The following is a 26345-nucleotide window of genomic DNA, read 5'->3' on the forward strand; positions in this document are numbered from 1 at the left end:
CAGCAGGCATCCATACCGACCTGCGGTTGGGGTCCCCGCACTAATCTGCGCCCACCCATCCCCAGCTCCGCACGGGTATTAAGTAGAGACAGGGAGGGGTAGGGGAGAGGAACTCCCAAGTTCCCAGCCTCCCACCAGCCACTCTTCTCGCACACTCAGGCACCCTCCGCCTCCCAATTCGCTCTCACGCCACCCGCAGGGGCAGCCCGGAGGCCTTGGACTGCGGCGGAGCTCCGACGCTGGCCCCGGCTCTCCAGAGCTGGGCAACACCGCGGCCGGCGTTCGCGCGCTCGCTCATCGATTGGCACTGCCTTGCTCCTCCGACTCCAGTCGCGGAGAAAGCGGCCTCAGGACTTGGAAAGTCCGGCGGAGCGCGGGGCGGGAACCAAGGCAGGCGGGCCAGGGGATTGCCGATAGCACGGATGGACGCGGGTGCCGGCTCCCGCTGTCTGGCTGGTGGCGGCGCGGGCTAACCTGTGCGGCGCGAGGCCCGAGTCGCGCGTCCGCTTCCCCCTTCCCTCGCGCTCGCGCGCGTGCTGCCTGTTCCTGTCCCCGTCCCCGGGAGGGCCGCCCGGCTGAGGGCTGTCACGCCGCCCGGGGTGGGAGCCGGCGAGCTGCTGAGGTGGGGCAGGAGGGAGGGAGAGAGGGAGGGAGAGCGCGCGGGCGGCGGCGGCCCCTCCCCTCCCCCTCCCGCCGCCGCGGAGAGCGCAGGGAGCAGCCGGGGGCTCGGCGGCGGCGGCGGCGGCGTCTGGCCCCAGCTCCTCCTCCTTCTGCTCCTCCTCCTCCATCTCCTCCTCGCTCCCTCCATCTGCTGTGGTTATGGCCCGTCGCTGGAGCACAAAAGAGTCTCCGCGGTGGAGGTCTGCGCTGGTCTTGCTTTTCTTCGCCGGGGTGTACGGTAAGTGTCCGCGTCTCCGCACCCCGCTGACCGAACAAAGCTGGGGCGACCCTGGGCCCCGAGGCCTCCAGGACGGGGGCTACCCGAAGAACCGGGGAGAGACTCCTGCCCCCGGCGGGACAAAGACCCGGCGAGGGATGGATGCAGCGGAAGGGGTGTCCCCACACAAAGATGCTTTGGTCCACTCGCCCGCTTCCAGACCCTCAGGGTGTTGGAGGGGGGCTGGGGCGTCCGGGCTGGGGGAGCCCCCGGGGAGCGAGAGTGTGGCGGGCGGACTTACCGACCTGGGCTAGAGGGCCCCGGCGGCCGGCTCTTCGAGGACTCGTAGCCCCTTGCATACTCCACACGCACAAAGATGTGCGACTGTGGGAGAAAGAAGGGGAGGTCGCCCTCGCCGCTGGCCCGGAGGGTTCTGCCACCCCGACCTTCCCGGGGTCAGGAAGTTCTCTTCCCAGTGAAATTCGCACCGCACGGATCCCCCACCTTCCCCACTCCCTGAAAAAGCAGCCCGCTATCGTCTTCCATCCTTGCACCTCGGGGGCCGACGTTCTGCTGATCCCGGGCGTGCAGGATCCTGTCCCTTCTCCTGGAGCAGCGCGCGGAAGAAGGCCAGAAAATAGTTTCCAGCCCCACCTCAGTCTCTCCCTCTTAGGGCGTACGTGTCTGCCCAGACTCCTAGTTCGTTTGTCATTTCATCCATCACTGTCCGCTAATGTTGTCACAGTTGCTTTATTCCAATCTGTGGGTTGTGTTACATATATTCCTTTGAGGTTAAGAGAGGGCTGAGACTAGAACCAAGCTTTATGTATTACACTGAGGTCAGAACAAGAGCTACATGGAATTAATTGGAAAGAACATTCATTCCTTGAGAGACTTGAGTTCCACTTCTGACTTGACTGTTCTTGGTTCATCAGTTAAAAACATAAATAGCTGTTCCAGAGAACACAGTTAACCTTTACTTTTCGGAGTGGTGCTTTGAATTCTTCAGAGGAAAATAATTAGAAGTTACCATTTTTTTGGTAAATTCTACTTATAAAAAGTCTAAGTCATTTGCCACAAACATTAATTCCACTAATAGTGGTGGGATGGAGTTCAGGCAACACGTAACTTACAAGCAAGTAGTGTCTCTTTGAAAAGTATTTATATGTGGACTTGAATGTGATGGTGACTTTTAAAACCTGAGAAATTACACGGAATGAAGAAGTTGATGAACTGAAATTGGCATTTACTGACAGCCAAGAAATAGTTTTTCTGTGTGATTCCAGATGTATTACTCCCAGACCTGATTAATATATTATTGTTTTTGTTTGTTTGGGAGAAGGAGAAGAGTTGGTCCACATTTGATGTGGTAATTGCCAATGGTATGCTTATTTGTGACCAGAAAACCCAGTGCATGACTTCTGATTGTTAGTTGTATCAAGTGGCTGTGATCCTTACTCGCCTGGTGACTTGTGGGTTTGGGTCTGCACCAGAGATCAATAAGCTATTATGTGTTTTTTCTAGCCTGAAGGTGGGTCTAGTTCTGCTCTAAGTTTGGTGTAATGGTCCAGGAGAGAGAAGAAAGTGAGAGGCATCTTTAATCTAGGGTGATTGAGAGTGTCGAGCTTTGTCCTGTCCTATAATCAGAATTGAGCTTTAGTAATATCTGATCAGAATGGATAAATAAATGGATTCTTTTAGCTCTTCTTTCATTAAAAGCTATGTCGTTAATGTTTGGACTAAAAGTCTTTTTGCCTCTAGGGATAAGAGGCTGTGAACCCCATAATTTGTCTTGGTGCACTCCTTTGTAATTGTACACAAAACGACTTTCTGGTAGGTGCTTATCAGAGATTTATGTTTTAGGAATTTTGTGTTTAGTGAGGAATTGTTCGTAGGCAAAAACTAAAACTCCTTTTTCCAACAATATGGGGTGAGATTGTAAAATTAGCAAGTAATTATGCCAAGGGTTGATATCTCAAGCCACACAGCAAGTTTTAAAAGTATAAAGAAAAAGATAGTGAGCCGGGCTGAACATTAAAGAGTAAGCAGAGATTAAAGGAACCCTTCACTCTGCAATTGGATAAATTCTCTTTATTGCTGCACTTTGTCTTCTTCTGTCTCTCCAGTTGTGTGGGGATTTATATTAGAGGAAAAAAGCTGTAACAGTAGTATGAGGGGGTGGGGTTTGTTTTACTTGAATATGCAGTAATTGTGATGAGTAGCAGATGCATCCTGAGAGATATCCATCAACTTTTCTGAACCTTTAGAACACATTAGCTATAATTTATTAAACTGTCCCTCATACATCAAAAAGTGTGTGTGTGTTTTTTTAAGTGGCTTCAAAAATAATTAGGAATCCCTGTTAAAGCAATTGAATGATCAGAGTAACTCTTAACATAGACCCAGTGAAAAAATGCAGGTTAATTGGCCAATGTTTGGGCAATTTTGATACTAACTCTTCACAGAGTGACTCTTTTCTTATCTATAATCGCAGTGTTAAAGGACTCTAAGTCATGCCTTGAATATTTGAAATATTTCATATACCTTAAAAAATCTTTACTTTGATGTTTATTCTCTTTTTTGTTTGTTTTTTTGTATCTATATACTTTTATTGAAGTATAGTCAGTTTACAATTTTGTTTCAGTTTCTGATGTACAGCATAATGCTTCAGTCATTCATGAACATACATACATTTGTTTTTTATATTCTTTTTCACCATAAGTTTCTACAAGATATTGAATATATTTCCCTGTGCTATACGGTATGAATCTGTTGTTTATCGGATTTTGTGAGAATCCTGTATTTTGAAGCGAGAAACACTCTACCAGAGTTCAGTAGGTGTTCTGTGTGATTTAGTGGGTTTGTACATGTAATTACTGGTGTATTTGTGGGAGAGGGCGAGCTGTGAGTCTCTCTACAACATCGTCTTGGCACCTCCCTCCTGATGTTTATTCTCTTCACATGACCATTTTAGTGAAGAATGTGACTATTAAATGTGACCATTTATTTTACTTTCAAGTTGCTTTTCTGAATGCCAAAGCCTTATCTGAAACTCTAAATTATGATATGGAATGCAGTTAATGTTTTCTAGGACTAGTTGTTCACAGACCAATAATTATCTTTCATTAGCTTACCTGCACTGTGTTCCTGAGAGTTGGGAGAAGGTGAAGGTTGACTTCTGCCGTTATTGGAAGTTTGAAGGGATAAAGTTTAGTGGGGTGACTGTGAGCTTTGCTGGGCATTGTTTTAGGCCTGCTGTAAGCGGGGAAGGTGCTTCTTCACATCTCACTTGGGAATATCTGGTTTTAAGATATGTAGAGATTTCCCAAACTGACTCCTTGTCAACAGAAGCTGTTAGTCCTAATCACCTCCCAAGCCATAATTTAGTAGTTATGGCAGTTCCATTGATCTATCCTTTTCTGCTTCTGTTTGTCTCCCAGATCAGTGTTTGCTAATCTCTTTTTTTTTTTTCATTCAGACCCATTAAAATACATTTTATGTCACTGCCAGTAAAAAGAACAAGACAAAGCTCTTGAAATAATACTTGCCCATACTACCTGTAATGCACGTTGACATTTTGCTGTATTTCACCTCCCTTCTCTCCCCTTCCTTTCTTCGTTTGCTAGTTTGGACTCATTGATTTTGGACCCACTAATAGAATACAGTTCTTAGTTTGTGAAACACTGCCCTAGATGAAGCCTTAAAATGTAATTTAAAATGTTTGCTGTATTTGTATATCATTTTAGAGTAGCCTTGAGAAGTTGCAGATGGTAAAGTCTTTAGTTACTTGCTGCTAGAACCTTTGGGAGCAGTAAGAACTTTTCTTGACATATACTAACCTGTGAGAAAATTAATCTTTAGACTGGTTTTTAGCTTATTATAGTCAAAAGTCCTTTCTGTACACACTACTGTTCTAGATGTTGTGGGAGCATAAAATATTCTTCTTACTCTTGCATTTTATGTCTAATGGGTAGATCTTTTCCTGTGAATTTTATGGAACTTTCAGCAGCATTTTATAAATCTTCAGTTTAAGGATAGACTAGAAGTTCCAATTTTAGAAAGTTTTTAGAAATAAGTGGAATATGAGAAAAAAATCTAAACCGGCTTCCAATTACTTCTAAAAAAGTCAAGCTTGATTACATAAAATATGTTGACTAAAACTGAATTAATTGCTTAATATAAACCCTTCTTTGGGTTTAGAATCTAAATTGTATCCATACCCTAGGGAGAATATAAAGGTATGTGGACATTCCACAAAGTTCTAGGTGTTTACCAGGCAGAAAGTATTAAATGGCCACTTTCAGAGGGGTAGCTATGTTCCAAGGTGCAGTATGGAGGAGATTTGAATGATGTGTGGTAAATTATTTAGAAGGTTCCTAGAAAGTAAAATCTTTGAAGAAAACATAAACATGATGTCAGGCTGAAAAGTGATCAGCAGTTTAAAAAAAAAATGTGGGAAAGGACTTATCTTTTGTGGTTAGAAAATTTAAAGCTTATCAAAAAATTAAGGCAATAGTGAGAACTTTTTGTTTTTCTGATCCAAGGCACTTTTTGTGTCTGGGGTTTTTTTTGTTGTTGTTGTTCTTGTTTTTTTCTTACATCTTGTCAATGAAATTACATTTTAAAGAATGAAAGGTAAAAAGAAGGTGAATATCTTTACTATAGATGAGATTTGTGTAGATTTAAGCAAATAGAAAATGTTTTATTTCAGGGTTTTAGAATGCATACTAATCCCATTCTTGCTACAAGTTTTTATGGGTAAATGAAGGTTGTTCTAACTTAGGAATTGAAGTTGAGTTAATGATTTCTAATTTTTATAGTTACCTTTCCCTACGGTTTCTCTTCATTTTCTCCTCACCCCACCCCGTCCTTTGTGGAAGGAGGGGGGTGAGTAATAGATGTTATGCTACTTACTCCCATTTTCTAAGGTGTAGGATTAGATCCTGCCAATACAAGTTACCAGTCTATCTGTTCAGGTGCATGTCATTCGTCTTTTAAATAGATGTGTATACAGATAGATAGGTCTGTCTGTCTATTTCTATTTAGTTTCAATACTGAATTAGCTTAGGGAATTCTCACAGTCTAAACTAGAGAAGGAAGGGAAGGAAACAAACATTTATTAAATTAAGTTCAAATACTGTGCTGGGTCTTTATTCATTGCCCGTTAATCTTAATTAGGTCTCATGTTTATCCCTTTTTTTATGGAAGAGAAAATTGAGGCTCAGAGAAGGCGTCACTTATCTAAGGTCAAACCACTGGGAAGTAGTAGAGCTGAAATTGCAACCCCGACCTTTCTCTTCACTCATTCATTCATTTAGCGCATATTCGTTGAGCACTTGCTTATGTCTGGCACTGTGTAAGGCATGGTAACCCGACGGACATGGTTTCTGCCCTCGTGGATCTCACAGTCTAGTGAATAGCTTGCAGTAAGCACTCTAAGAAAAACAAGGGGCAGAGATGGTAACAGATGCAGGGTAATTAGAGGAAGGATGCTTTCTTGAGAGAATAAAAGATCCAAGGATAGCTACCCATGTTACGATTGCGATAGGAGAGCCTTCCACTTGGGAACAACACTGAAAGATCCAGAGTTAGGAAAGAGTTGATGTGGAAGAGCTGGGGCATTGCAGGTAAAGGAATAAAAGCAGGAGCCTGAGCACAGTGGTCGTAAGAGTGACGTGGTGAGGCTAGAATGTTAGGCAGGAACTCAAGGCTCTGGAAACCGTGGTAAAGAGTTTGGGTGTATTTTAAGTGTAGCTGTTGATAAGCTTTAAGTGACATCGTGTGATTTATGTCTTGAAACAGTTGCATCTGTCACTATGTGGATTGTTAATTAGGCACCAGTATTGATGGGGTGATCACGTTTGGGCTGTAACGCCGGTGAGAAACGGCTTGGACCAAGGTGATAGTAGAGAGAGAAAGAAGGGTGTGGATTGCCCTTTTGATGGGGTGGGGTATTTCCTCTCTTGTCACAAGAGGGAAGGGGGAAAATATTGGTGCAAGTATACTTAGGTCTGTAGGTTTTGGGGTAGAAAGATGGAGATTTCTCAAAGTAATAGGACATGAGATCATCAGGTGAGAGTGAAGAAAGGGATGAGAGGTTGGGGGAGATTTCTGTTTCCATAATTCAGTAAATCAGTTTAGACCCCTAGGAAGTTAAGTGTTTGTTTTTTAATCTAGAAGAGAGGATGCTAAGAAGGCTCAGTGTAAGAAGGACACGGCAGTGAATAGCTGTGACAGCAGGAGTTGGGGATTTAAGTTACAAAGGGGAGGCTTAAGAAGGGTTCGGCGGAGAACTCAGTTCTAAGGACTATCATTTTTGTCAATGAAATAAGTACAGAAAACAAAACTTCCTACAGTTTTGTAAAAGTATTCCAGGGAGAAAGTAAAGGGTGGAAAAGTTAGGTTTCAAGGACTTTTTGCATAAATTAAATGCTTTGTACTAAGTGATTAATTAAAGGTTGCTTTATATCTTAGGAGAGTCAAGAATGAATTGGTGGATTAGAGCTCTTAAGAAATTTTTGGAAAAATAAAGTGACTTTTTACCTTTTCTCCTGAGTTGAAGACTTTATTTATAGAAGGCACCACGTTAGAAGGTCCCAAAACTTCAAAATAAATGAAGCTGACTTAACAGTTTTCCAGTACTCTCTGAACTAGAATTGAGAGCTAGAATTGATAACTCACTACCCTGCTAGTGTCAGTTTGGTGAAGAAGTGAAATTGTTTTACATTCATGTCTTTACTGTTGAATGAGACTAGCTTGATACCTAACCTTTAATTCTCTGAAATTTCAGTTTTTAGAGATGTAGGACATGGTGCTGATCTTTTCATATTGAGGTTAAATGGAGCAAAGTAGGATGTTTAGTAGTTGGAATTTACTATTCAAATGTAATTATCTAACAATTTCACTGATTGTTAAAGTATCTTTCAGGTTTTAGTACGTTGGAGAAAAGATGAAACTTTTTATCTGGTATATTCTGAAATGGAATTTAGTTTCTTGAAATTATTATTGCCTGTTCTAGTGGCACTAAAACCTTTTACCGAGAGTTAGAATACAGAACTCCTTTACCAAAAAAAAAAAGCCTTGCTTAAATCCTCAAAATAACTCTGCAAAGTAGGTATTATTAGAAGAAACTGAAGCTTTGATAGTAGTGGTTTGCCTAAGGTTCACACCTCCCTCCTGCTGTTCTCTTCATGTAAAGGCCCATTATTATTATTTTTTTAATCTCCACTGTTGTAACAGCCCCACTTGTCTTGGCTCTAGTCTTGTCCTGATTTACTCATATCACACATAGGAGCAGCAGAGTGACTCTTCGAAAGTTAAGGTATGATTATGTAACTTTCTTGCTTAAAGCCTACCAGTAGTTCCCTATTCTTAAAATGGAAGCATCACTCTGCCCTTCACAAGCTAGCTGGTTTTTCCCTTGTCTCTTGTCACTCCCCTTCACCACCCATGCCCATGTTCCTGGCCCATGTTCCTGTCTTCGTTCCTATCTCCTGGCCTTTGCATACACTGTTCCCCCTGCCTGTTTTTAGCCATCTTCCTCCACCACTTTATTCCCTAGGCTGACTCCTGCGGTCCTTTGGCTTTCCTTTAGATGTTACCTCCTTTGGGAAGTCTTTCCTGGTTCCTCAAAACTAGGTGCCCATCTCCTAAGCATCTCGGACTGTTCTTATAAGCAGTATTTGGTATTTTCCTGTTTTACTTCTCTGTGTTCCCCTGGAGCAGTGCTATCCAACTGATACATGATGTGAACCTCAAATGTAAGTCATATACATAGTTTTAAATTTCCTAGTAGCCACATTAAAAAGAAAAAAAAACCAGGTGAGATTGATGTTAATCGTATGTTTAACTCAGTATATCTAAAATATTATCATTTTGACCTGTATTCAATACAAAATTATTAATGAGATAGTCTGCATTATGTTTTTCATACTAAGTCTTCAAAATCCAGTGTAAATTTTATTCTTACAGCTCATCTCAGTCAGACTAACCACATTTCAAATGGTTAATAGCTACTTTGAAAACAGTCAGTATCTATTAAAGCTGAGTGTAAACATGCCCCATGATCAAGCAGTTCTGCTCCTGATATGAACTCAGCAGAAGTAGAGACGTCATGTGCGTCAGAAGACACGTACAAGAATATTCATAGCATCCTTACTTGTTATAATTCCAGACTAGACACAGCCCATATGTCCATCAGCAATAAAATGGATGAATAAATTATGGTATATTCTTGTAAGGGAAAACTGTGCAGCAGCAGTTCTTAAGTTTTTGGGACTCAGGGATCCATAATTATTGAGTAATTCAATGAATTTTTTAGATGGCAAATATGTATGTTTTCCTTTCTTTTAAAAATTTTTTTTTAAATTGAAGTACAGTCAGTTACAATGTATCAGTTTCTGGTGTACAGCACAATGTCCCAGTCATATATATACATATGTATTTGTTTTCATATTCTTTTTCATTAAAGGTTGTTATGAGATATTGAATATAGTTCCCTGTGCTACACAGAAGACTTTTTTTAATCAATTTTTATATATAGTGGCTAATATTTGCAAATCTCAAACTCCCAAATTTATCCCTTCTCACCCCCTTTCTCCAGTAACCATAAGATTGTTTACTATGTCTGCGAGTCTTTTTCTGCTTTGTAGATGAGTTCATAATGTCCTTTTTTTCTTTTTCTTTTTCTTTTTCTTTTTCTTTTTCTTTTTTTTTTGATTCCACATATAAGTGATATCATATGGTGTTTTTCTTTCTCTTTCTGTCTTACTTCGCTTAGAATGACAATCTCCAGGTCCATCCATGATTGCTGCAAATGGTGTTGTTTTATTCTTTTTTAAGGCAGAGTAGTATTCCATTGTATAAATATACTACAACTTCTTTATCCAATCATCTGTCAGTGGACATTTAGGTTGCTTCCATGTCTTAGCTATTGTATATAGTGCTGCTATGAACATTGGGGTGCATATATCTTTTTGAATTAGAGTACTCTCTAGATACATGCCCAGATGTGGGAATGCTGGATCATATGGTAAGTCTATTTTTAGTTTTTTGAGAAATCTCCATACTGTTTACATAATGACTACACCAAACTACATTCCCACCAGCAGTGTAGGAGGGTTCCCTTTTCTCCACACCCTCCAGCATTTATCATTCATGGACTTTTAATGATGGGCATTCTGACTGGTGTGAGGTGATACCTCATTGTAATTTTGATTTGCATTTTGGCATATATGTATGTTTTAAAATAATATTAGAAATTCAAGTTGAGAGATTGTTAAGATATTTATTAACCCATTTAAAATGATAAGAAACCCCATTACATGTGACTGTAAATAGCATACATTTTTAAAATATGTAAAATGAAAATTAGATTTTCAAAAACAAGGTTTAGTGAGAAGAGTGGTGTTGCTGTACATTTTTGCAAATCACTGTAATGTCTGACTTAATAGAAAACAGCTGATTTCTCATGCCTGCTTCTGCAGTCAGTCTATTGTGATGTGTTTTATTAGGAAGAAACTATGGCTTCACGTAGATAATTGTAAAGGGAGAAGAATTTTAGTAGCCTTTTCAGATAAATGTGAATATTCTTTGATGCTACACCAGAACTTGATAAGTAGTAGTTTTTTAAAGTTTAGTTGCAACATGGAATCTGAAATCTTATCAGTGAACTTTCTGCGTTCTGGTAAACTCTGAAAGGGTCTTGGGGACTCCCAGAAGTCTACCGACCACACTTTGAAGGTAACTTGCTACAAGGTAATGAAAAAGAACAAACTAAAAAAAAAAAGAAAAAGGAAGAACAAACTACTGCTACAGTTATCATGGGTAAATTTCACAGGTTGATCAGAAGTTAGACACAAAATTATAGCTACTGTACAATTATAATGTGAGAAGTTAGAATAATGTAGGAGAGTAGTTATCTGTTGGGGTGAGACAGGGACCAGACAGTGATTGAGGTGGGTACCAGGGAAGCTTCTGGGCTGCTGGTCAAATCTGTTTCTTGACCTAAGTGGTGGTTTACACAGATAGGGGTTTTTTGGGTTATAACTCGTGGAACTAGAAACTTAACAATTTGTGCATTTTTGTATGTATATTTCAATTGAAAGTTACTAAATAATAATTTTTTTAAATCAAATAATGTTGAATAAAATGTCCATAGAAGGTTTCCTGATAATGTAGATTCTCTCTAGTGTTTTGTGTTTTTTGTTCTTTTTTGTTTAATTTTTTCCCATTGTGTCAGATAATTAAAAATAATTTTAAAACCTTGTACTTCAGAAAATTTCAGACATATTCAAAAGTAGAGACACTAGTATAATTAACCTGATATACCCAACATCCAGCTTCAACAAATGATCAGTATATGGCTAGCCTTGTTTTATCTAGACTTCCACCCGCTCCCTAAACACAAATGATTTTGAAGCAAATCCCAAATAACTAATCTAATAGTATTTCAGTATCTATCTCTAACATGTGAAAGCCTCCAAAAAAAAAAAACCCACAAAACTTAAGCCCAATACCATTATCACACTTAAAAGTTAACAATTCCTAGTTATTATTACATATCTAGCCATATGCATATTGCCCTGGTTGTCATATAAATATGATATTTTAGAAACTGTTTGGATCAAGATCCAAGTAAGCTCCATACTCTGCAATCATTGATATCTTTTAAGTCTTTTACTGACTCCCCATCCCCTTTCTCTCTCTCTCTCTATTTTTTAATTTTAAGTGTAAATTTGCTATAGGTTTCTGATACTCTTAATCAAATTGGAGATACAACTTAAATTCCTGTATAAAATATGTTTTTGAGAATAGATGTTTAATTTTGTCACATAAGTTTCTTTGTTTCCAAAATGATCATAAGGTATTTATGAGGGCCAGAATAATGTGAGTGAATCATACCTAGCATAATACCAGACAGTACTTGTTGAATAAATAAGTTCATTTACCCATGAATGAAATAAATTACATTCATATGATTCCTAATGTTGAACTACTTTTGCATTTGTGGGATAGGCCACATCAAGTTGGTAATGATATATTATCTTCTAATCTGCTGGAATACATGTACTAATTGTTTTAAGGCTTAGTGTTTCTATCTTTGAGATCAGTCTGTAGTCAGACCTCCCTCCACCCCTTTTCTTTCTCTCTCCTGTAACCTGACTTCCTCTCTCTGCCTGATTTTCATATCTCTTAATCTGTGCTTTAAGATACACTTATAATAGCTAAACCTTTTTTTAAGTTGATTTCAGTGGTCAAGAACAGTGTAAAGCATTTTAGGGTTCAAGTTGTGATTATTTTGCCTCTTCAGATTAGAAAAGGAGAGTGTTTATGAACTGTATAGCTACAGTTACAGTAAGAAAGCAAAAATGAACAGCTTTGTCCTGCTGACGGGAGAAATGTTTTCGTTCCTAGTGTGGTTAAACTTTGTTTCACTAAGTAAGATAATAGAGATGAGCCTGTAAGATGTAAATCCTTTTCATGAATGAGCCTTATGGCCAAATGAGCAAATAAGATACTTTAGTGGAGATGGACTGATTGGATGAGAAGTAGAATTCACATCCAAAGGAAGGTCTGTAGAGTAAAACGGAGACGCTAAATGAAGAGTGAGCTCAAGTCAAGGGACAGGATTGCTGTGTTCTGCCAATTGGGTACTTTCGTCTTTTGGGGATGATGATACTTTAAGACCAAACTTACTTGTTCAAAAGGTGACAACCATAAAGTTAACCAAAACATGGCACTAGTACTATGTAAGACTTGACCTTGTGGTGTCACTGACATGATTACTTGCACTAAAGAGTATTCACCCTGTTACAAAGAGTGGGAGATGGATGGGAGAGCCTACTCTTGGTGCTGCTGGAGTGGAATCACTACACAGAGTTTAGGTCTAATGTCAGTGAGTAAGGCTAAAACGCAGTTCTTTAGAAAATCCCTGAAACCATCTTAGATTACAGTATACATGTTTTGTATATTCAAAGCTGAATAGCATACTTTCATTAAGTACAAAACATCCTGTTTGCTCTGAGCATTGGTGCAGAAGTTTTTTTGGAGCACCAATATTATGATTTTATTGAGGGGCCATATGAAAAATATGAGTGAGTATACATAAAATCACACAAATTCAGTCTGAATAGAATTCAACTCCACATTACTTTTTCCACTGCATTACAATAAGGAACTGAGTGTTTGATTTGACTGAAGTATGGGAGTGTGTTACAGAGAATGGATACATGATTTGTCCCTGTTTTTTAATTATTTTGTGTATTTTTCAAAAATTTATTCTTTTCTTCCCTGATGTAAGTAGGGGGCTAGCTACGATAAAATTTAAAATAGTAAAAGATGTGAAGATTTTTCAGAACTCTGTCCTGTATCTGTAAGGGCATGGTACTTTTGAGGAATAACATCTTTTCAATTTCTACCTCTTTGAGTCAGTTTTGTTTAAAGTGCTAAGTCATATTTTCCTGGAATATTATAATTTCATCTGTATTTCCACATTTGCTTTAAGGTTGTAAATAATGTGCTCTCAAAAATATTTTCTATGTGTGTGATTATAGCACCATTGTCATTCCTAATATCTGTCTGTCATTCTTTTCTTGAACATACTTATCACAGGTTTTCTCAAAGAATCGGCTCTTGGTTTTATGGTTTACTGATTTTTCTGTTTTCGATGTTACTAATTTCTTCTTTTAACCTAATTCTTTTGGGGGGGATTATTTTGTTGTTTTCTAACTTTTAAGATGATTGTTTATTTATTTTCTTTTGTTTTTTAAATTATCATACAGTAAAATGGATTCTTTATCGTTTTGGTGTACATCTCTGTGAATGTTAGCACATACAGATTTATGTAGTTACCACCTGAATCAGGATACATCACCTGAAAAATCTCCCTCCTGCCATTTTTTAGAGTCACATCCTCTCCTCGCCCATAATCTCAGATAACCACCCATCTATTTCTCATCACTACAGTTTTGTCTTTTTCAAATAACTGAAATTGCACAGTATGAGACTGACTTCTTTTACTCAGCATAATGTCTGAGATCATCCACATTGTTGCATGGATCAACCATTTATTATTGCTGATCAGTATGCCATTGTGTATGGGCGTACCACAGTTAGTTCACCTGGTGAACATTCATGTGCAAGTTTTGGCCTGTTCTCTTGACAGTGCCCTTGGCAAAACAAAAGTTTTTAATTTACAGAATTCAGTTTACTAATATTTTATGAATTATATTCTTGGTATAAAAACAAATAAACAACCCAATCAAAAAATGGGCAGAAGATCTAAATAGACATTTCTCCAAAGAAGATATACAGATGGCCAACAGGGACATGAAAAGATGCTCAACATTGCTAATAGAGAAATGCAAATCAAAACTACAATGAGGTATATCACCTTCTACCAGTCAAAATGGCCATCATCAAAAAGTCTACAAATAATAAATGCTGGAGAGGGTGTTGAGAAAAGGGAACCCTCCTACACTGTGGGTAGAAATGTAAGTTGGTGCAGCCACTATGGAGAACAGTATGGAGGTTCCTTTAAAAACTAAAAATAAGAGTTACCATATTATCCAACAATCCCACTCCTGATCATATATCCAGAAAAGACAAAAGCTCTAATTTGAAAAGGATACTTGCACCCCAATGTGTATAGCAGCACTGTTAACAATAGCCAAGACATGGAAGCAACCTAAATGCCCATTGACAGATAAATGGATAAAAAAGTTGTGTTACACACACACACACACACACACACACGAATATTACTCAATTATAAAAAAGAATGAAATAATGCCATTTGCAGCAACATGGATAGACCTAGAGATCATACTGAGTGAAGTAAGACAGACAGAGAAAGACAAATATATGATATCACTTATATGTGGAATCTAAAAAAATGATACAAATGAACTTATTTATAAAAAATACAAATAGACTGGCATAGAAAACAAAAAAGATGTTAAAATACTTCCCCAAATTAATTGCATTAAGATTTGCATCCTCATTCTCAGCAATTATTTTGATTCCTTAAGTTCTCTTTTCCCTCCCTTACCATTTTCTATCCTGTGTCAGTTTTCTTTAAGTCTTTAATTAGACTGATATTTCAGTTTTGCTGAAGTACATTCTCATGTATTATCTTCCTATCCTTCCCCCCATAAGAAATACATATTGGTTGTATATATTCTTAGATGCGCACAGCTGAAATTGTTTCTTTATGTTGCCCTCACACTTGAATAATGGTTTGGCTGGGTATAGAATTCCAGGTTCCAATGTTTTCTATTCAGAATTCTGTGTGTGTTGCTTTGTTATCTTGTAACTTTAGGTCGCCATTTTGATTCTGATTCCTTTGTTCTTTTGGTAGCTTATAATAACTTTCTTTTTATCTTTGGAGTTTACCATTTTTACTGGCATGTTTTTTATGTTATCTTCAGTCATTGTTACATGTGTTTGGTATTTGGTGGGCATTTTATCTGAACATATCTAGTTGTATGATCTAAAGATATTTTTCTAAAATACATATGTGTACATATATGTGTGAATATATACACATATGTATATATAGTGTGTATGTATGTATACATATGTATATGTATTTTAAATTCCCTTTATCCTATGTTCTCTACTCTTAAAACTCCTATAAGTGAGTAGTAGATCCTGGCTTTATCTTTTTTGTCTCTTAGTTTCTTATCCTTGTCTTTTTATCTAGAATTTAAAGATTCTTCAATTTAGTCTTCTAAGTTACAATTTTTCTGGAGTATAATTGTCTATAATATAGAGTTGTCCAATTCTTCAGCTTAGTCTTGTAAGTTATAATTGTGTTTTGTATATATATATATATATATAATAATTGCCTTTACAAATAATTTTTCCTTTTTATAATTAGTTTTTTTCCCAAAGAACTGATTTGTGTCTCTGACACCTCTCCCACGAATTATCTTACTCTCTACTTGCACTCTCCCCTACTCACACCCCCACACCTGAGAATATGGTAAGAACTGTACATAGGTCCTTTCCGCAAAAACTAATCCATAAATGCACATTCACAGAAAATGTGTATGATATTGTATGATTCCAGAACTCCTTAAGGCTCGGTATGACCCTTAACAGTGCTGTTCTTGAACCAGCTGCATTGGCACTACCTAAGGAGCTTGTTAGAAAAGCAGAATCTCAGGCCCCGCCCTGGATACTGAATTAGAGTCTCCATTTTAACAAGATCTCCAGGTGATTTTCTTTCATATTCAGGTTCGAGAGCACTGCTGTGGGAGGTTAGAAACCTCTTTAGTGCTGTGGTGTATGTGATCTATGTTGATTGTTTTTTTCTCTGTGTCTGTGAGCTTGGATAGAGAAAGAGAGAAAGAGAGAGGGAGAGAGAATTTAGATTCCACACGTAAGAGATACATAGTATTTGTCTTTCTCTGTCTGACTTCTTTCACTTAGCATAATACCCTCAGGTCTACCCATGTTGCCACAAAAGACAAGATATTCATTATGGCTGAATAATATACCATTATATATATTTATTTATATGTATATGTATATATATCTCACCACAGTTTCTTTATTCATTTATTCATTGATAAACATTTAGTTGTTTCCATATCTTGGATATTGTAAGTGCTACAGTGAGCATCAAGGTGTATATATCTTTTAGAGTTAATGATTTTTTTTTCAGATAAATGCCCAGAAGTGGAGTTGAATATATTATATAGTAGTTCTAATTTTAATTTTTGAGGAACTTTCATACTGTTTTCCATAGTGGCTGCACCAAATTATATTCCCACCAACAACACACAGGGATTCCCTTTCTCCACATTCTCACCAACACTTGTTATTTCTAGCCTTTTTGGTAATAGCCATTCTGACAGGTGTGAGACGATATCTCACTGTGGTTTTGCTTTGCATTTTCCCTTATGACTAATAAGGTTGAGCATCTAGTCATGTACCTGTTGGTCATCTGTCTTCTTTAGAAAAGTGTCTGTTCAGATGTTCTGCCCATTTTGTAATCTGATTGTTCTTTGCTCTTGGGTTGAGTTTTTATATGAGTTTTTCATATATTTTAGATATTAACCCCTTATCAAATGTATGATTTGCAAATATTTTCTCCCATTCAGGAGGCTGCCTTTTCATTCTGTTAATGGTTTCTTTGCTATGCAGAAGCTTTTTAGTTTGATACTGTCCTTCTTGTTTATTTTTGCTTTTGTTGGTTTTGCTTTTGGTGTCAGATTCAAAAACTTATTTCCAAGACCTGTGTCAAGGAGCTTACTGCCTATGATTTCTTCTAGGAGTTTTATGGTTTCAGGTCTTATGTTCATGTCTTTAGTTCGTTTTGAGTTAATTTTTACATACGGTGCAAGATAGTGGTCCATTTTCCTTCTTTCACATGTGGCTGTTCAGTTTTCCCAACACCATTTATTGAAAAGACTATTCTTTTTTCATTGTATATTCATGGCTCCTTTGTTGTAAATTAATTGACTGTATGTGCATGGATTTATTTCTGGGCTCTCTGTTTTGTTCAATTTACATGTCTGTTTTTATGCCACTACCACACTGTTTTAATTATTATAGCTTCATAGTAAAGTTTGAAATCAGGGAGTGTGATGCCCCCAGCTTTGTTCTTTCTCAGTTTTTTTTTTTTAAATATGTCTGCTGTGTCATCAGAAACACTTGAAAATATTGTCCCTTGATCACCCAAATTGTGCACAGCTAATTCAAGTAGGAATATCTTGAAATAGTTGCAAAACAGTGTAATGTTTGAGTAAAAAGCTATGCTGTGTGAAGTAGTAGGAGACAAGAAGGGACTGATTTATAAACTCATTTTTGTAACCATAGCAAACACTTACACAGCAGTTACAGTGTTCCAGGCACTGTTCTACTCACTGTGTTTGTATGTGTGTGTGTGTGTGTGTGTGTGTGTTATATACACACACATTCATTTACTTCTCGTAACAGTCCTATCAACTTAGATACTATTATTATTTCTATTTTACATGTAAGGAACCAGAGACACAGAGAGGTTAATTACTTTTAGCCAAGATCACATAATTCGTGAGTGGAAAAGCTCAGATTTGAACCCAGATAGCATGGCTCAAGAATCGGTGCTCTTAACTATTACACTACACTGCTTCTTTGTAGTTTTACTTAGAGACTTCCCTAAACCCAGTGCACTTTACATGCAAACTGATTAATTCCTGATTATATTTGCTTTTTTAAATTCGTTACTAGAACTCATCTGCTTGTGATACTGATAGATGAGCCACAGGTGCCATATCATTAGTGTTTTTTGAATTAATTTTGCTTTGCAAAATTAGAAACAAAAATTAACTTCACAAAGAAATACAAATAAATACCACATACTAATTTAGTAAATATGTAAAATGCAAACTGTTCTGTTAAGTGTTCAAAATATTCGATAAGGACGTAAAAATCAACGTGTGGTTAGGGTGCGATGAGATGAGCATTCAGTCTTGACTAGTAGACATGGTATCTCTGGCTGATAGGTTTATTAGTATTACTTGATATATATCTTGGGCATTTTTCCATGTTACTTTTTCTGTATAAGCTATTTCCCTAATGTTGAACATTAGGTTGTTTACAATTTTATTCACATTTATAAATACTATAATTGACATGCTTTTATTAATTTTTATCTTAATTTTTCATATTCCTTATGATTAAGTCATAAAAGTGGAATTACTGGGTCAAAGTTTGGAGTATTTTCATAGCTCTCAGTAAAAAATACTACCTGATTGTTATTGAGTGCTCACTGCATGCTAGTTGTTGCTTTAAATGCCGTGTGTGTGTATATGTATATGTGTGTGTGTGTGTATATATATATATATATATATATATATATATATATATATATATATATATATATATAAATGTAAATTCATTTTTTCTTTATATCAAAACTATGAGACTAGGCCCAGTTTTTGACTCCGTTTTACAGGAAACTCAGCCGTAGAGGAATTAAATAATTTAAGGTCACACAATTAGAGAGTTTGTTTTCCAGAAAGAGTGTACAATTTTAGTCTTTGCCCATGAGTTCAAGATTATACATTTTTTATACCCTCATCAGCGAACTATTGCAATAACAACACAATAGCATTGAGCACAACTAGAACTCAGATAAATACCCTCCCACCTTGAAAGGATCCAGGGGTCATGGATGAATGGCTCATTCCAGCCTAGAGCAGAAAATACCAAAAGATAAGCCTAGGACATTCTGTTGTATCAAAAAGCAAGAAAACTCTCAAAGACTAGTGGTTCATGCCAAAAGGACACCAGGACCAACAGAAAGGGGTTCCCATTGGCCAAAGATGAGGGAACTTAAGTATCAAAAAGAATAATAAGGTTAGCTGGTTGAATATATAAAACTCCTTGGTTCCTGTCAACAGACTTGTAATAAGAAACACACGCACACACACACAAACACAGGCACACACCCCCTACAACAAATTACCAGATACCAGTGGTAATAAATAGGGCACTAACTCCATACTCTGAAAATAAACAATTAAAAGGAAAGAATTAAGTATTTCTCTTCCTTTTTCTCTGTATGAACTGTGTTTCAAGGTAAGAAAATAACACTGAGGGAAAGTTCTTTGCAGAAGTTTAGCTAATGAGTGCATAAAGAATGGCAGGATTAGAGAAATCACTTTTCCACCCCTAATGAAATAATTATTTAGGCTGTGATCAGTAAATGAAACTATTAGACAGATGGTCGTGTGGGAGCTTTACAATGGAGGGATTGGGCTACCCGACCTGGACCTATTGATTAATTTCAGACTTATGAAAAGTAGGGCAGGTGGATAGTGTGTGCCTGCAGGGATACGTATAAAGTGTACAGCACCAGCTCTGCAAAAATATTCCAGCCAAAAATGTTGAACCTGCGTGAAGTCAAGCTACAGCAGGGGCTGGCAAACTATGGCTTTTGAGCCACATCCAGCCCACTGCGTGTTTTTTGCTTTGTTTTGTTTTGTTTTCTCATAATATTTTATGGAAGCACAGCCACTCTGATGCATTTAAGTCTTGCCTGTGGCTGCTTTCGTGCTACAGCGGTAGAGTTGAGTAGTCGTGACAGAGACTGTATGGCCCACCATAAAGGCTAAAATACTTATCATCTGGCCCTTTTACAGAAAAAAGTTTGCTGACCCTTGAGCTAGATGAACAAAGTTAATTGACACCAAAAGGAGGTGACACCACAGAATGTGGGCCTCTTACAGGACAACTGATCTGGTTTCTGTAACAAGTCAGTGGCATGGAAAATAAGGGAGTATCACTGTGGGTTACGAGAGACTTAAACACACTGACCAGATGCAATGTGGAGACACTGGATCCTGCTTCAGATGAGCCAAGTATAAAAAGACATTTATGAGACAGCCAGGAAAACCTGATTATAACCCGGCTATATTAAATGATATCAAGGATGATTATTAATTTTTGTTAAAAGAAGAGCATTGTAGTTGATGAGAATGTCTGTATTTTCAGAGATGCATGTTGAAGTATATAAAGGTGGAATGATACGTGGCATATACTTTAACGTACTTCACAAAAAAGAAAAAAAAAGTATAAAGTAAGTACTAATAGCAGGAGTCATACTCAGACTTTGATGTCAAGGCTCATATGCTCTCCACTGTGTTGTCATGCCATCTATACTATCATAGATTTTAGTATTGTCTTCTGACTGATCTTTTTAAAATTCCCTCATCTCTTGGAATTCTTGTCAATGTAAGTGCAACTCTTGGTTCTTTTCCTGTTCCACTGTGTCTAGACATCATTAACAGAGGGTAACTGCATCTTCTGGCCGTGGTAGTGGGAGATCTGGTGTTCCATGTTTGATTCTGCTCTCATTAGCTGAGATTTGGTCCTACCAATTTAGTCTCCGAGTCTCAACTTCCTGGGCCTTAATGTGGGAAGGAATATCAATTACTCCTGGGATTGTTTTAAAAAGGTGAAAGATCTATGCGATCTGAAGAGAAACCAGAGGATCCTGGGATTGTTTTAAAATTAAAAGATACATATTAGGAAAATGTTTTATAAATTATAAAATCATTATTTAAAATATGACCCATTTTGTATTTTGGAAAGTACAGTGAAGAAATTAAATGAATGGTCTTTGTAATGAGATAGACCTAGGGTTTGGATACTCCTTCTTAGACCTGTCACCTTGGGCAAGTGGTTTCTTATTTCTGAAGTTCAGTTTCTTCGTCTGTAAACTGGAGCCAATACCTACCTCAAATGTTTGTTCTGATGATGAAGTAAATCAAAATTTGTCAAAGTTCATAGTATAGCAACAAATACATAATAGATAAATAAATATTTTTTCTGTTTGTTCACCTGAGGAAACATACCTATATAGCAAGGATAGATATAGTTACATTGGATAATTGTTTAAAGTTATGTAAAAAGGGTAATCCTAACTTTATAAATGAAACTTCTATAGGAAAGTGCCTAGTTGACGGGATAAGCTGCAAGATGCTATTTTAAGATTCTGTGAAAGAATAGGCAAGTTAGGAGAGGAGCTTCAGCAGAGGTAGGTGAAAAGCTAGCCACTTGCTCAAAGAAGAAAAGAAGAATTCTTTAAATATGTTTCTTAGATTTAGGGGCTATACACTATTAAGAAAACCAGGTGCCACTGAAGATCAGAAATGGTAAAAGCGTCATGCCTTTGGCTTGGTGTCCTCTCTTGCCTACCAACAAGTTGCTAAAGGTAATGCAGAGTACAGTCACATACAGTCTAAGGACTGAAGCTGCTCAAGAGCTTTGAATAATCATTTACCAACGTTTTCCATTTTGAAGAACTATGGTAAGAAATAGCTCTCTTAAAGCCTGTGGTCCAGATGGGCATTTGGATCTGAAGTCTCTTTCCCCTTATGGCTTTCTAACTTCATTCACTGATGAAAGAACACCTGGCTTCCTATTTTTGTTTCTTCATCCTTTTCCTTCTTTCCTCTTACCCTCTGAGCAAACTATACCAAATGGCTAATTGTACAGAGGGTGTTTCATGCTTAATTTCAAAATCTGATCATTTTGATTCATTAAATCAACAGTTACTGAAATTTCACCTTGTGTCAGAAAGTGGGAGATGGTTGCTGAGGAATAGGAGGGCAGGGAGAAAGAGAGTGAAAAAGAGGAAAGGAGGAGGGAGACTGCCTTCACTCTTAGGACACTCAGCATGTGGTGTGGAAGATGGGCAAAACAGGATGATGAGGACTGTGGTTGTCACATGCTCATAGCTTACTACAAATACGACGTACCGGGAACATCAAGGAGGACTTGTAATCATCCTGAGAAAGATGGAGATCTGTTTCCCAAGGCTAAGTTGAAGGAGTTAGGGGGGTGACAGGTGGCAATGCCCTGGGCTGTTCCCAGGCAGAAAGAACTTCACATTCAAAAACATAACAGTTTCAGAAATTGTATGTACTTCAGCTGTGATGAAACAGGAATATATATGTATGAGATTAAAAGTTAAGGGGAGGAGACACAGAAGAAGAGCCAGATTATAGTGGGCCTCAAAGACTTTAATACATATAAGGGATTGAACCAATTACAGATTTATGAGCTGAAGATTCGTATCAGATATGCCTTTTAAAAAGATCTCTGTGGGGAGGAAGGGTATAGCTCATGTGATAGAGCTGCATGCTTAGCATACACAATCACCAGTACCTCCCCCCAAAATAAATAAATAAACCTAATTACCTCCCCTGTAAAAATGTTTTTAAAAGAGCAAAAATAAATACATAAATAAAAAATAAAAAGATCCCTGGTAGCATTGTGAAGAATGGATCAGAGAACTCTAAGACCAAAAGTTAGAAAGCTTGCTGGTAAACTAATTTATACATTCAGCAAGTATTTATCAAATGTCTGCTGTGAGCCAGGCATCACTCTACACTCTGTCCTCATGGAGCTTATATTTAATGCAGTAAAACTAGAAAGAGGTATCAGTGATGTGAAGGAAGGAAATAGCCGCAGGTTTGGGGAGAAGGAAGATAATATAATAGTGCACAAGGGAAGGAAGGGGATGGCGAAGAAGTCTGGAGTGACTGGCATGTTTCTCCACCGACAGGTGGGAGATGTCAGTGTCGTTCACCAAGGTGGAGTGTGAGCGGAGAAGCAGGTTGAGGGTAGATGAGAGGAGTTCTTTCGATCTCAGACGTCATGAGCTTGAGATCGCTAGGTGATATTAAGGGAATACCGAATTCCTGTTCCAGGAGGAAGTTAAAAGATAGCTTTTAGGATGGAAATGATACCAGCAGCTCCTTCATAGGGTGATTGTGACTATTAAATGTGCTGAAGCATGGTGATTGCTTAGACCATCGTCTGGCTCAGAGTACAGACTCGTTAGTTGCTGCTGCTGTTAAGAGTATGGACTTTGAGCTAGACTAATCTGCCTAAATCCTGGCAGTACCTTTTTTGAGTCTAAGTTTCTCTTGTAAAATGGTGATAGTATCTAATTTACAGAGATGCTGTAAAGATCAGTAATAGTCTATGAAAAGCACCAACCACCATGACTGGCACAAGGTAAGTGTTCCATGAATTTTGGAGAGATGAATGTCAAGTAAATATTTGTACCTCAGGAGAGAGATTATTACGGGAAACATCTGAGCGGTATCAACCTGGAGGACTTGAACCTTTAAACATATATGCTGAAGAGTTTCTAGAAAGGGAGAGGATAATATGCCAAAAGATCCCAGAGTGGTTGGCAAGGGAGATAATTTACTAAGCGTATTGGTCAATGAAGTTGTTTGGAGGCTGGAAGAGAAGAATGAAGCACCTGTGTAGTTTTTGAGGGAAGGGGAGACGGAGCTGAATAAGGTTTTATTAAACAGTTATACTCCAGTAATGAGTGTCCAGATAAGATTAAACCATGAATTTATGGTGACACAGTTCTTCCTAGTTACAGGGTTTTCTCCAATATCAGAGAACTGGACTCAGAGGTGCGTTTTCTGAGGATCGTGTTTGTGAGGTACATCTTTGGCGATCTTTGACACATGAGTTTCAGAAGTGGACTGGGGTAAAAGCTAGGCAAGTTCATGAGCAAGTGATAGGTAAGGAAGCTCTGTTAGAGAGTATGGATTGTTTTGAACGGTTTGGCTGAGAAGGTAGAGACCAAGCTAGGAAAGCAGAAACAGAAAGACATACTGGCAAAAAGGGTTTTCTTTTATGGATGAGAAAGACCTGACTATATCAAGAGGAGACAAAGGAACCAGAGAGGGAAAAGGTCTGCAGGGGAAGGAAAGAGAGGGGCTGATGAGGCTGCAGGATCCATAGTGCTTTTAGACCTGCTGTTCTTGGTTCGCATGATAGGGCCTCTGACAGACTTGAGAGCAGTCTTCCCTACCAGTGAAAGGCTTAACACTCACAGTGTCATGTGCCCTGGTTTTAGCCATGACTAGAAGGAGAAACAAATTACTTACCATCTCATCTTTCATAAGTAATAAGGGTAGAAAAAGACAATGTGGACATTTGATGCAAAAAAAAAAATGCAGGGTGAATGTCAAGAAAAACATAAGTCTACAAGTAGTATTGACAGTGATTTTAACAGTTTAGTGATTTCTTTTCATAGTTCTTAAAAGTATACTTTAAAAATTTAGATGGTTACTGGTTTTAAAATTCTGCTTTGTTTGTAATTCTGCCTTTAAAAGGCTGCAGGCTAATACAAATAGATTAAGACTCATTTATCTTTGTTGTTACTGCAGAAGCAGCATTGTTTCTCCTGTGTGCTGTAGTCTGCATAAACACCCTAGAGTCATTACGGGTGTCGCAGGAATAGGAAGATGGCAGCCACACATTAGTCTTCTCATTATTGAATCTCATGTCTAAGAACATTTTTTAAGTGATCTGTTATTATACAAGAGGGCAGTGAATATATTTTAGCATTTATATTGATAGTTCTTGTACCATTTTGTCAGTAATATTAAGAAAAAAGAATCTGTAATCATTTTTAAATTATGATTGTTATAAAAGAAAAACTTGAAACTATAGCTTATAGAATTTTATGTTGTGTTGATTTTTTTCAGAAGGTAGCATTTTAGTACATAATGTTCAATCCACATGAGTTAACTTACAAAAGTAATATATACTTTAGTAAGTCATACATTATAGAATGTATCAAGAATGAAAGCTAATCATTTCTGTCCCCACCTTTCGGGGATGGGGTTAAGGGAGTAGGGTGAACATTGTTAGCACGTTTTTTGGTATCATTCCATACATTTTCCTACACATGTAAGTTGGACTTCCAAAATATACCAGAGGTCACGACTTCAAATGTTGACAAAGACCAGGAAAGTAACACAAATGAGCTAAGAGGGCCTGGAGTCAGTGCCAGAATGACAGTAGAAGGTAATGGAGCTGTTGGGCACCTGCAAAGTGCACAGTTCTCCTGAAGGAAATGAGCTCAGTAGATTTACATATGTGAATACAGGTAGACTCATACAAAATGTTTTTTCAATGGAAGTCAAGAAGTTCAGTATTTTTAAGTTAAAACTTAATTTTTAACATTGAAATTAGGTATATCTGGATTAGAGCCTATCTCTACCACTTACTAGCTAAAGAATTTTGCATGATTAACTTGATCTGAGTCAAGTTTCCTCATCCATAACATGGGAATAACAGTATTCTTACGGCTTTCGGCAGAAGATTATATAGTACATCATGGGTTCATTGCAGTGCCTAATATTTACAAAAGATGACTGTCTGCGACCATTTAGTTGTCTGGCTTTAGGAGTGCGGGAAGGGGATTGACTGTAAAGGGGCCCAGAGAGCTTGCTTGGGTGATGGAAATGTGTGTCTTGATTGTCGTGTTGGTTGCAGTACCACATGCACTTGTTAGAACCCATCAAACTATATACTTGGAATTAATGAATTTTTTTTTTGCATGTAAATTATACCTCAACAAAGCTGATGTTTTTAAAAAAGTAACTGCCTTTCCCTTCTCTCTGTACTTCAGTTCCATCAACTATTAGAGTTGATAACAAAGATCCAACACTTCAATCACTGGGCTTCTCCTACTGTCCCTTCCCAACCCCAGTCACAGGCCACTCCCACATTGCAAACGATTTTGCCTGTTGGGAAATAAGGAAGAAAGAAAGAGAAATTACCTTTTATTTGTAACACTTTCTTCTGTGCTAAGCTGACTGCATGTACTGGATTTGTCTCTCTGGATATTGTGCCTGATATGTCGTTAGAGTGAAACAGGCCACTAGTCACTTTCCAGAAATGTAATCAGCAGGCTCGTTACCTCCTGCTCCGTAGTAAGCTATGAAGTTTAGTAAACCAAGGAGAGAAATTAGAAGCCAGAGCAATATACCTGATGTTTCTTTAAATGAGAATAAAATGCATAAGTGGCAGTGCACTGAATGTATGTGTGAGTATTTATTTGTGTGTGTATATATATATATATATATCCTTCACAGACTCATCCCAACTCATTCTGTGAGACCACTACTAGAAAAATAATACTACAGAC

General features: G+C 38.0%; 1 protein-coding gene across 2 annotated transcripts in view; it reads left to right on the forward strand.

Moving 5' to 3' along the window:
- The first annotated feature begins 239 nt into the window (after positions 1 to 239).
- Positions 240 to 26345, forward strand: part of LRP12 (LDL receptor related protein 12) — a 71858-nt gene continuing 45752 nt past the window's right edge. The window contains exon 1 of one of the 2 annotated variants that reach the window (XM_032467532.1): positions 240 to 898. In XM_032467532.1, coding sequence (XP_032323423.1) covers positions 820 to 898 — 79 coding nt within the window. In that variant the 5' untranslated portion in view covers positions 240 to 819. The remainder of the gene's footprint in view (positions 899 to 26345) is intronic. The other variant, XM_032467531.1, reaches the window with a different exon arrangement.

Source organism: Camelus ferus, chromosome 25, assembly GCF_009834535.1.
Source record: "Camelus ferus isolate YT-003-E chromosome 25, BCGSAC_Cfer_1.0, whole genome shotgun sequence".
Taxonomy (NCBI): domain Eukaryota; kingdom Metazoa; phylum Chordata; class Mammalia; order Artiodactyla; family Camelidae; genus Camelus; species Camelus ferus.